Here is a 12,971-nt window from a genome sequence, read left to right on the forward strand (position 1 = left end):
AAATTTAAGGAAAAACTTATAGTATTATGAAGTCAACTGTTGGCACGTTCTGGTGTTTTAATGACAACCATAACACTAACTCATTAGCACTACTACAACAAGCAGATTTAGCTTTTGTGAAGTGGACTGGTGAGTTCCCTCATTTGAAGCAAACTGTTATATGAGAGTAAAGAACAATGACTTACCAGCTCTAAAAACCTCCTCACCACCTGTCTTTGTTTTAAGTTAGTTTCACCATCCAGGTTAGCTGTTTCTATATGGCACAGCCCATCAGGATCACTTGAAGAGAGCAGCAAGATGTCAGCAGGTATGATTTCATTACAGCGAAGCTGAACAAAGTCTCCAATTTTCACTTCTTTCCAGTATCTGCTTATATATTTCTTCTCGTTCCTGGGGGAAAAAAAAAAGAGAGATTAACAGAACATACACAAAATAGATGTAGGCTGGAGGACCCCAGATATGACCCAATTTGATCTGTAATAGGAATTAAGTGGAAGGTCCACAGCTATGCTCACATTATGCTAGGATAATGTCATGCAGGCTGCAGGAGGCAACTTCTCACCAATTCAGCCCCAGGTCAGAGTTTCCACATCCTTTAAGAAAACCAGTTGTTCTTTAAGGCCCAGACAAAAGAGACACAAATCTGTTACTGAAAGAAACTTCCAATATTTGTCAGTAAACTTAGAATTCCAAGCACGTGTAATGTGACACTGGAGCCAGGTTTCTTCGATAGCACAGACAGAACAGGATTCTGATAACGAGATTACTATTTTATATTCTTTTAAGTACATTATTTAGAAATACATTACTTTCAGTAGTAACGTGAATAGACTTGTAACTAAGAACAAACGTGGAAGTCCTGCTAAAGTTCTTACTCTGCATCTACAGATAGTGATGCTATGCCTAATTCATCCTCATCATGCCTTCACTGGCATTCCTGGAATTAGAATCTTTATATGCTTTTATTCATCTGTTTACCCAGAATGGTAACATGTCAGGTAGAGCAACAAGGATGAATCAGATCAGGTTTTATTTCCCAGAACTTCCTCACTGCCCTTTCCTAACATCCATTTTATAAAGTAAGGAACAAAAACGATGGCTGTGCTTTCTATTTCAATAAAGTCTGGAAAGTAGTAAGACGAGTTAAGTGTAAAGCATGAGAATACAATGAGGGCAATAATGTATGTACTAGCTAGAGATATTACCCATTCTCTCCACACTCAGGCTGAAACAAGTGTTTCACTTTTTCTGCTAAGAAGCAGGAGCTGCACTGAAACCCAGCATGTCATAAGGCAGTTCAACTCACCACACAGTGGATCTGAAGTGTTCATTGGCTGTGCACCCTGTAACTCTAAATCACTACACATGTGGCTGTTGATCCTTGATTATTTTTACGAACTGGGTGATGATGTTCAGATGCATGTAGAGAGTAGCAATGCAGACATTTGATTTGGCTGCAGTGCTATAAGGACAACTTTTATTTGACTTAACTTGCTTGAAAAGCATTGCTATTTCAGCATTTCCTCATCTCTCACACGCTTGGCAACTGCAACAACTCCATACTCTGTGGTAGGATACAGGAGCATGGTTCCATTAAGATAAATGAATGCAAGACCTCCTGCATACATCCTGGAGAGGCACAGGAATCAGGTGGCCTCCAGTAATGCACTTGATGCAGCTCTGTTAACAGGGGCCGTCAGTGGATGAACTACCTGCGTGCAAGGAAAATGACTTCTTAATCCTCTTCAGACAGGTCTGCTCTTACCCAGTCCTTAGATGTAACTGGCCTTATTACAGAATGTGAATTGTAACTATGAATATTCTCTACAAAGTACACTACAATACTATCTTCAGTGGTGGAGGTTTAGATAGAAGGGGCCCTTTCATGATGACTCACATCAGCCTGCAGTGACAGAAAACCTGAATTAAACACGCTCCTCATGTATAGACATATGTGCATTGTTACGTTTTTGGTGTTTCCTTCAAGTGTATTTTTATAGTTCTCAAATTCAGAGCAAATGACATTTAAGCAGGTGCTTCAGCAGAGCTTTTCGTGGTCATGGCCAAGCTTGGAAGAAGTTAGCAGTTTAAAATTCAAGGCTGAAAAGGAATATCAGATTATGAAGATCCACACCCTGCATCTGAAGGCATTTATGACACTATGACCAAGCTCAAAAGAGGGACAAGAACAGACACTCTATGCACTACAACAGAAGAACACCAGCATAATGCAGTAACATGGATATTTGTTACTTATCCAACAGCCTGCACAACTTTTCCTGGCAAGGTCCTGTCTATCCATCCATCTGTTCCTTCTGAAAGGCCTTTCTGTCTCTCTAGTCTTTAATATCCTACATCTGAAAATCTTGCTGTCTTTTCTGTTATGACTACCTAGCTGATAAGTCGATGTTTCAAACGCAGATGTGTGAACCTACTAATCTGGGATCCTGCCAGTTCTCGTGGCTTGGTCCTGATTCTCTGGCTACTGTATGGTCAGCACCAGTCCTCCACAGCTCTACTGCAGGGTTTCCATGCTGCTCACACAGAACACCTTGACAAAAGCTTTTGGCAAGCGTAAATGGATGTCATCCAATCTCCTGGAATATGTTGTGAAAGTGCTCAAGAAACTCTGGCAGAACACAGGACTAGAGGACAGTCCTAGGCTGGATGTGTAGGCCAGAAACTAGCAGCAAACTGCTCTAGTTCTACCTGCTCTCACGTATAACAAGCCAGAAGATATATTTTAGTATCTATAACAAACCCACGGGTGATGCAGCAAGAAACCAAAGTGGCAAGCCACGGTGAAAGACAGGAAGAGGTCAGAAATACTAACTCTTGTCTTTCAAGCCAGGAGAGGTAGATGAAACTCTTCCACAACAATACACTGTCACGGACTACTGCCATTCTGCAAAAGATACTACTTTTACTCTCTAGTTAAATCACTGTGATGAACTATTAATTTCAGACAGCTCTGCCCAATTCCCGACAGGTAGGTAATGCATTCCATGGGGCTCACATACTAGAAATGTCTAGCTTCCTGACCCCAGCCTAATCTTCAGCAACACATTTGCATGCAAAATAGATTCAACCGTACAGCTGTGGTTGTAAACCCTTAGTCACTTGAACCCTCCTTCTCCTTCCTTGCCAGTGCTTTTACTTTTCTGAGCACATCTTTACTGGTAGACATTGACTGAAAGCTAGAGATGGATGGCTAACAAGTCAGCTGGCTCAGCTGTACGGACATCAATACTGTTAGTCAGCAGCAAACATAGTCCTGGCAGCAGTCAGACTCCTTTGGAGGTTAATGCCCTTTTGCAACAACGAAGGGCAAATATTCCAGCATATCTGCTTTCAAATATGCAGGGGAAAATTTACAACTTCAATCATGTGAACATAGAGAAAATGATTCTAATTGCTATTTAAAAATTTGTGTTAGTCTGCTTACTGCGTGTATTTGGACAACATTCTGCTTTGAAGCAGAACTGCCTGCAGGTTTGGGCCAAATTTGAGAGTGGCTTTGGTTAACAGAAAAAACAAAACAGACAAAAAACCAAACAAAATATTACTCAAATTTTAAATTTATAGGCAAAAAAATAATCTTTAAGATCCAAACGCTCAAACAATACTTCTTGTTTTCCTTAAATCATGCTGTTCCCTCTTCTGGTTTTTAGCACATGCTGATAAAGATCATACCAATAATTTTACTCTTCTGGGCATATAAACATCAGTTTATGTCTATAAAAAGCTAAAGACTGTAAAATATCTCTGGCTGAATATTTAAATAATTGTATGCCTTTTTTGACTAGGTTTTAACTGTTCTAGTGTGGCAACTAGGGAGGTAACGAACCCTGAATGCATAAAATTTAGCAGGAATCTTGTATGTCTTTCTCTCTCTCCTTTAAAAAAAGCCTGGTGAAGCTATCACAAGCAAGTCTCGTTATGAAATGTGAAGGCCATGAAGTTGTAATCTGTTGTTCTGGTGCAAGGCCTATATACTAGAAATTTTATACCTTAAACTGACAATATGGAACTACAAGGGAATCTCTTCTTGCTTCCTATAATTCTCCAATGACAAAAATTACAGTTAATGGGTGTGAATTGCTGATGTAAATTTGCTGTAAGTGAATGATCAGGGAACTTGTAACACTTAATCCCAATCTAGGTTCCTCTACTAATTTCAGCAAAGCTTGTCAAAGACATTTAGCAAAAGGCAGGGGATATCTTCTTGTTTTGCTTGGGGGTGCTGTGCTCCATCTGGCTTACCCAACATACTACTCCCTACTCAGGGTGAGACTGCAGTCTAGAAGCTTCTAAGACTCTCAAAGCATCCAAATGGAACGTTTCCCAGTCCAAGCCCATCCGTTGACCTGCTTTTGAAGTAACTATTGTCCCTACTTCAAAAGCAATCAGCATCCTTTGCCTTCCCTGCCAGATTATGTTGACCATTGAACCAGAAGGCTTTAAGAGAAACACAGCAATAAATCTATTCTGTAGAAGAGGAAAAGCCCTCCACAAGAGACAGGTCAAAGAGCTGTGTACAAGGCATTCTTCGGAGTTGTTGATGTTAGCCAAGTCCTCCCTTTCCATCTCTGGAGGCTGAAAGAGAGGGGATGAACTAAAGAAAGCATCATGCACATCTCTGACCCCAGTGAGTTAGAACATGTTCAAGTCAGTTGGCTACAATGCCAGGACAAGGCTTCCAGTTAGGAACAAGCTAATTAATAAACCTGAGGATAACTGGCAGGACCCAAGCACAGCAGCAATTTCAGTATTAAAAACAAAGCTAGGAAACCTCATACTGTAATGCAAGCACAGGAGTTCTAGAGCAGGCAAAACTATCTTTAGGGAGACTATTATTCAGCTGTTTGTAAACAGTTCTTCCACATGCTCACAGAATTTTCCCCCATTGCCTGCGCTGGAGCCCTAATTTTCAACTCTCTACCTCTCAGCCTGATTCTACTGTAGATGGAGAGTCAATAGTACTCCATTAACACTACAGTGGTAAACTGAGATTATGTGTAATTCTACAAAGGCTACAGAAGCAGAAATGGTGGACAACACTGAAATACATTTATGAAAATTGTTGTTATAACCAGAGACCAAAGCATAAATTAAACAAGGCCTGAACATGCCAAATGCCCATGGAAACATGTTGAGAATCATTTGAGTACAATTACAATGTTGTGGCAGAATGAAGAAAAAACATGCAAGTTAATGCTAAGGCAGGTTACATAATGCCCAGAATATGCCTTCATTCCACCACAAACGATAACATCTGTTTCTCTGAAAATAAATCATGAAGAGGCTCCAAATCTGATATTAATCAGACAAAACGGATTAACAGAATGTTCTTGAGAAATGCTGAAAAGAACAAAATCTCTCCATGACTGATGTTTCTAAATAGATCTCTTAACATTCACATTACCTTAAGAGCACTGAAAAGTTTTCTTGTTTTCATGGAATTCAAATATCATTTTTTTGCATTATCAAGATGCTAGAAGCAAATGTGTATGTGTAGCAATGTAATGAGGCATAAAGGTGCCTTTAAATAAATTCACACTTTCTGAAAAATGCTAAGTTTTCTGTTCCAAGTCAAATTATGGAAACCTCAGTGTTTCAGGTTTAGAATGTGGAAGTAATCGCTAAATTACTCTTGGCAGAGTTATCTCCATTATACCTCATGTTGAAAGAAACCCTACTATTGTTAGCCATAATGAAACATTTGCTACCCGGAAAAAATGATTTTTCAGCCAAGAACCTTGTTGTTGCGATAACAACACAAAGTATAAAGGCAGACAATGTAATGAAACTTCACACAAACTGAAGAAATAAGAAAATGCCTTCTAGAATTGATCTGAAAAAATGTCAGGACTGTTTTGGAGAAATACCTAGTTGTTTTTTGTTTCTTTTTCTCCCAAAGTGGCATGATTTCCACCACTCCTACTTTTCCTGCCAGAATGCTAGTAACTTTGTATTATTCTTCCAATTAGGAGACATAGTGGGAGAGAAGACTGCCAACTTCTTATACTTAGCAGGATGGGTAGGCAGTGGTTAATAATGAGACTTTCTACACTGATATCCTACAAGGAGTTGGAAGAAATGGCAGATCTGCCAAGACTTAGTCAGTTTGCATCCAGATCTACACTTATTAACACCTATGAGCCAGTATCCACAAAGCCACAAAACTTTGGATAGTTCGATACATGAGGCCTTCTTTTTGGAGCACAGCAGTGCAACAAGTGCTGGTCTGTTTTTTTCTTAGGATGTCTTCTTTCTGGCTACTATCAAACACAACCATTGCGCTTGTCAGCATCACTTACTGGTATCTAGAGCAAAAAAAAAAAAAAAAAAAAAAAAAAGATGCAAAAGGCACTGCCCACCTCGGCAGTGGGCCCATAGCCAGGTAAGGTTTTCATCTTCAATTTTAGGACCATCACAGATGTTAAGGTTGAATATTTACGTCACGGCTCCAAGTAACTGCAAAAAGATTCAACAGAGCCTGTTGCTGTGCAAACATGGAAAGAGAAACAATACTTTGCCTGAGGGGGAGCCATTCAAATTACAGCTACCTCACCATGCACACTTCTGTCTGCATCTGCTTCCAAAACAATTAAAGCACAAGCTCTTCCAAAGGAGATCTTAGGTGCTGAGTTTTTACAATTAACTGATAGCTAATAGCGTAGAGATGCTTAGGAAAACTATCTGATTGCCTGAAATTTATGAGCAAACTAGGTGCATAAATTTGGTGGACTAAAGCCTTCACCTTGGTATTTTCCCAGTGTAATCAGTTTGCAATTCTGTGTGAGTTTGATATACTGGCTTAACAGTATATCTTTAAAGGTAAATGTAGCATGGCTCTGCAGGTGATGAGGGAAATCCCATTCTTTAACAGATTCAGACACTTCCATGGAATTTTTTTTCCTTCTCACTCCTCTAGTTCCACACCCCTGCCTGACCTGATCTCAGGACTACATGACCCAACTCACAGAAATGCATTCATATGCTCACTACATACACTTACAAGGTCACTAGTTGAGAACTCAAAAAGAAAACGTGCTTCCTAAATGCAACAGTTTTAGCTAAACTGTTTGCATAAACCATTTTTAATCAGGAAAGGCATTTCCTGCTAATTACATACACAGACCTGATGGAGTTGTTGACTGACACTCAGTTATGGAGACAAGTTTTCTCCTTATAACTACGCCATACAAGCACTTCTTTAAAGCTCACGTTATCTGATCACTGCACAAAAGCATACTCTAGAAGTCAATAGAGTTCAACTACTATTTTAAGTTAACAAAAAATTGTTACGAAAAATATTAATAATTTGTCACATTTATATTTAACAAGCAAAACCAACATCTCAAACTGAAGTATAAGACTTCGTTCTTCATTTCCAGTTCCTCCTAAAAATTATTTTTACTTTTTCCTTCAATTTTTGTTCTGTCTATCTGTCATTACAGGTCTGTCTTACATCTGTCTAAGGCATTCATCTGGATGTTCTCACCTGTTCTCATTCAGACAATCTACATTTCAGGTTGAGGACAGGAAACATATTTACCTATCTCAATACCATTTGAGATCTCAGCAGGTCCCAGGGTGTCTCTTCGGCTGCAATTCTAGAAATTAGATTTAATCCATACATAAGGCATTGTTACTTGCAGTGTCACATAGAAGTTAACTCTTTAAAGAACTGATAATAACAAGTGGAAAAAAACACATTGGCTGTATTACTGGAAGAATCTTATAGAAGAAAATAAAGTTAGATGCTGCATTTTTGCAGAATGTTTTAACATTTCTTTCTACTCTGAAACTGAGATGTGAAACTAAATAAAACATTTGGGTTTGCAAGGATATTTGAACCATGTTTCACTGTACTCATGTCTAAGTTCATAAGAACTTTATTTAACTCTAGAGTTACCCAAGAATTACTTTCCTCTTTGTCAGAGATGCATTGAAGGGAGTTTGCAAAAACCTTGAAACCTTTAACTCAAGCATGCCTCTGTTTACCTACACTGGTCCAAAGGAGAATTAAGGTGCTTTCCTGGATAAAGCCATGGCTCAACTCCATGTCTAATCAGTCTGATGCCTAAAGAAAACTCTCCCAGGTGGGTAGAATAAAGTGGACAGTTTTACCCGACAGTCACAGATGCTTACTGGCTATCATGCAAAGCAAACTAGATATATCTCTATGCTTCTGTGACAGTGATAGAAGAAAGGTAGCAGTGCAGATAGTGACTTTATCTTGAACATCTAAGTGTGAATAAAAGAGGCCCTAAAATACTCAAATGTTTGCCAAAATGTGTATCATTGTAGCATCCTGTAAACTCTTCTTGAATGAGTACCGCATTCCATTAGAGCCCTTTCACTGGTATGACAATTGCCTGCCCTATGCCATAATGCAGATTCCCAGTGAGGTGAGATAACATTTCACTTCCGAGCCACTGCTCACACCCCATCACACTACGTTTTCCTAGCCAGCTACTGCACAGCAGAAAGGAGGTAAGTAATTCTGACATAAATGTTTTCTCGATAGTTTCTTCCTGATCTGGAGATGGAAAAGGGTCAGCTAAGGCCCTGAAATATGAACATAAAGATCTTTTTATTCAAAGCCTTTTTTAGTACTTACTATTATTAACTCTTCTTTGTTGATATTTCTCCATGCAGTCTCTTAAACACAAGAGCAATGAGACTTCCCAGAAGAGACGTCACTACTCCAGTAACTAAGCCAGATGCTGAAGAGCTGGAGGTTGCTGCCTTGCTCTCACTAGTGCTTATACTGGTAGCCAAAGTGAAAGAACTGTCTGAAATTTTTAACTTACACCTACAACGTTGCTTTGCCAGAAGCAACAGCAGTGTACATTCCTGGGGAGCTTTTGCTTTGAAGTATAAACATCTATTTCCAGCTCTACCATGTACTCAAGAGTGAAAGAGCATTAAAAAGCATAACAAATCAGAAGAGTGCTTATTCTTTTGTGTAGCTGGCAGTGGAACAGGCCTTCACTAGTCCTTCAGGCTGATCTGAAAAGCACAGCTGAAGTTTTAAACTCAGTGTCTTATCCTACGTTACAATTTCTCCATAGTGAGCTGCTCTCGCAGATTATGTGGTTCCCTACCTGTCTGAATCACCACCAGCCTCAATAACACAATAATACAAACACAAGGAACAACCTCAAGCTACATGCTTCAGATGTTTGTATTACCACATTGTTCTTGTAACAAAGTAAATGTATGAAAATCTCCGAAATTCTTGTCTAAAATAGTCAGAAGGTGTTCCCCAAGAATGCTTTCTAAAAGATTAGTACAGCTACATCTGAACTGGGACCTGAGCAGGTTTCTTAAGAGTTCGTGACTGAGCAAATGCACTGGGTTGAATCCTGCATCAAGCTGAAAGCGGGGAGTGATAAGCCTCTATTTGTGGCGCTCTAAGCCCTGATGCAATTTGAATTCAGACATGTCAATCCTTTTACAAGACTGTTTCACTTCTACAGAAATTCAAAGACTACAAAAGCGTTCCTCACTCCTATCAGAGAAGAACTAGAAGACGCAAATCATTTGTAGCGATGTGAATCTTTGAAGGTTTGAGTCAAATCAAGTCTGTCTATGGATGCAAATTTTATATTCAAAATTCTTGATGAAAATAAGAAATAGAGACCCATACTGAAGAAGTGAGAACCACAAAATGCAAAATTCTACTGACAGAGGAAATGCAAGATGCTCTTAGTAACATTTGAATAGTTCACATAAAACTTGATTGCTGTTGGTACCCACACGTAAAGCATTCAGGATGAAAATTCATCCAGTGCTTTCAGTGTCAACTTGACCCCGTGTTTTCACACAACCTGCCGCCTCCCTGAAGTCAGCCAGCATCTCATTAATATTCCAAGCTCACTGGAGACAGACAGTGAATACACTTGAAGTTCTAAGCTAGAAAAATTTACTTTCCCAGAAATAAGAGCATTCTCTTTCTGTCCCAATGACGTACAATCGAAAGGACTATGAATTACAATCAGTACAGTGGAATTGTGAAGTACAGTCACCTACCATACATCTCAACCTGTTAACACAGATATTCAAAGACCCTGTAATCACAGGGCTGCAGGAAAGCAAGTCATCTTTGCCACTTGTCTGTAACTACTGAACCATCATCAGTACAAAGAGCAATTTATAAAGTATAACATGCCATCAATATAGATTTTGATAGCCTGGTTTTATTAGTTTACTAGACATAGTGTTTACACAACAAAGTATGTCTTTCCATAATCATTATCCACAGTTTTAAGAAATCACTGAAGCTGTTATAGACTCACTACTGTCAAGAGCATGTTGGTTGCCAAGTTTGAATATATTTGTACATATTTCAGCAAAAATGTGGACACACAAATATAAATTTTCTTCACTATTGTGCTGTTATAAAGAAATAGAAATGAAATTCCTTTTTAGTTAATTGAAGATTTGTATTTTGCTTCTTTAAAATGGAAGCAGGCCAACTAGCAGGAATAAATAGTGTGTTTTGGTTCTTTTTACTTTACTAGAAAGAGATATCTTTTCAAGTACAGTCTTCTTTGGTAATTACTAACAATCTGTTTGCAAATATTATTCTTATATGATTTCCACTTACCATTCACTGAACTCTACAAAATAGACTAAAAAACCTGGCCCTGATTCAGCAGTGTACTTGAATGTATGTCTGAAGTGAGCTGGAAAAGCATCCTTGCTGGCCAAAATCCAAAAAGAATTTTTTTCTGTTGTTTGCATTGATATCTTCTATCATTGAAATTCAATACCACAGCAAAAAAAAAATAAAACTTCAAGATCTTTACTGCAGCCAAAAAAAGAAAGGGACTGTCTGCAAACAGCTCTACTTCTGGCAATCCCAGAAACTGAGACCAGAGCAAGCAATTACAAAGGGACTATTTGTTGGAAGGGTTTGAATTATGGGGGGAGAAAAAAAAAAAATGAGTAAAAGAGCTTGTGAGATCTGAAACACCTCTGCAGGTGGCAGGCCACCCTGCTCTCCTCAGAAAAAGCAACAGCCTAGCAGGTACTAAGACCAAAAAAAGTGTGCTACAACCTATCAGCAGAAGCTAATTCAGAGAAAAGGAAGAAAACAGTTTTAAAACCAACTTCAATCTCTCAATGTACTATTCCAAACTAAATCCACCTAGTCTTCCAGATAAAACTTGCAGACCTAAGAAAAGAATTTTCTGCCCTGAACCTGTTTCCAGCAAGTCTACAAGAAACACAAAAAGGTTAAAAAATGTGAATCACAGATTTATAGAGAGTACACATCTTCAAATTGGCTTAATTTCAACACATTCAAAATCCCATTCTGCAAGCTTCTGTGCAGACTTTTCTCTCTCTCCCTTGCACATCGCCATTTTCATCTCTTGTAGTCAAGCTCATAACTGAGGATGAATTTTAACTACGTCTCATAAAAAAAAAAAACACCAAAAAACACAACAAACCACCAGACCTGAAACGTGTGCCTTTCTTTCCCTCCCTAATGCTAAATTCTTATTAAGACAATCTAGTCCCTTTCACATCCATATTGCCACAGTCACTTTCCTCCTCTGTCCTCAGTGATTCATGGCTTTGAACCCAATGGTCCCTATTCACTTCATCCAGTTGAAAGGTAAATCATCACCAAAGCACCCTTCTCCTCCTTATCTAGCTTTTACAACATCTGTGTAAGTGGTGATATTTCTTGTTGGCACCCCATGAGTTGTTACATGCCTTCTTTTATGATTCTTGTAGCTATAAAACATTTCCAGACATTGAATGGATTCCACTTCCTTCCATGCCTGTGAAGTTAACTAAGGGGAAGGCACTCGAGCCTGTAAAATTCCTAAAACTGAAACTTACAGTTTGCAATTTCCCTTCAAATGAAACAGACTTGATTCAACTAAGAAAAACAATCTTTTATGTGCAGGCACTAATTTTGACCAAGCTGTTGTGTAAAGGTAAGCTACAGATTCTGAAAACAATCTTCTGACTCTGCAAAACAGTGAATTTTTTCTACAAACATGTCAAGAGCTGCTCATGTCATCAGGTGACAAATTTAGTCTAGTCCTTCCAACATAGAATACATTGCTCAGCATGCCAGCAGCTTGGGTGCTGCTTTTGGCTTGGTTGTTCTGCGGAGACAAAAACTTTTAACACCACAACCTCCAGAACCCTAATCTACTCTGCTAGTTGATTATTAGCATTACCGCAAGAGAGTGATGCAAGAAAGATGCAATTCTTCAGGGTTAAATTCTTCAGATGCAATTCTTCAGGGTTAAACCAAATATTATAATTTTTAATGTAATCCAAACAAATATGTTCCCTTAGCATTTTTAAACTCATATCCATTAATGCTGCAGGAAAACAAGCAGAATGTTTTATGGAGTGCAGGAAGACATCAGTAATCATTTTTTGTTTAAGATGAGGAATAAAAATTGCTACTAGCCCAAAACCTTGTTTGAAAACACTATGTACAAGCATCATTTTCCTACATCTTTTTAAACAGGACAAAGCAGAAATGGTGACAGTACTGTAATCTGAACAGGCAGTGTGAGCAGCCCCAAAGCCCTTCTCGGACTACAGAGCATGCCTCTAAACAATTCAAACTGTTTCATTCTCAAAATAAATGAAATGTTCTGTGCTCTGTGATGGATAAAATCTGTCACATACACTTCAGTACGAAATAAAAATAAGGTGAATATTTATGCTCTGGAGATTGTCAAACAGTAGGAGAAAAGAGTGTTGTTCTCAGAAATCAGGTTTCCAAAACCTGTGCTACTGTCTGTCCACTACTCTACTGCAGGTGGAATCCTGCTGGTCTTTTCTTTCTAACACATTAGCCTTAACCTGAGGCAGCACCACAGAAGACTCCTGCAGGAAACACTGCCTTGCCTCAAAATTGGAAAGCTGACTTAGGAATAGAACCCCAGTCTCCCCTTGACTAAACACACCTATAAAGAAGTAAC

General features: G+C 38.8%; 1 protein-coding gene across 1 annotated transcript in view; it reads right to left on the reverse strand.

Annotated features, from left to right (window-relative positions):
• Window positions 1–12,971, reverse strand: part of ATP10A (ATPase phospholipid transporting 10A (putative)) — a 109,611-nt gene that overhangs the window by 66,198 nt on the left and 30,442 nt on the right. The window contains exon 2 of the mRNA XM_042867938.1: window positions 186–390. Within this exon, the coding sequence (XP_042723872.1) occupies window positions 186–390 (205 nt within the window). The remainder of the gene's footprint in view (window positions 1–185; window positions 391–12,971) is intronic.

Source organism: Lagopus leucura, unplaced genomic scaffold, assembly GCF_019238085.1.
Source record: "Lagopus leucura isolate 7727_CA_CO unplaced genomic scaffold, USGS_WTPT01 Super-Scaffold_100001, whole genome shotgun sequence".
Lineage (NCBI taxonomy): Eukaryota > Metazoa > Chordata > Aves > Galliformes > Phasianidae > Lagopus > Lagopus leucura.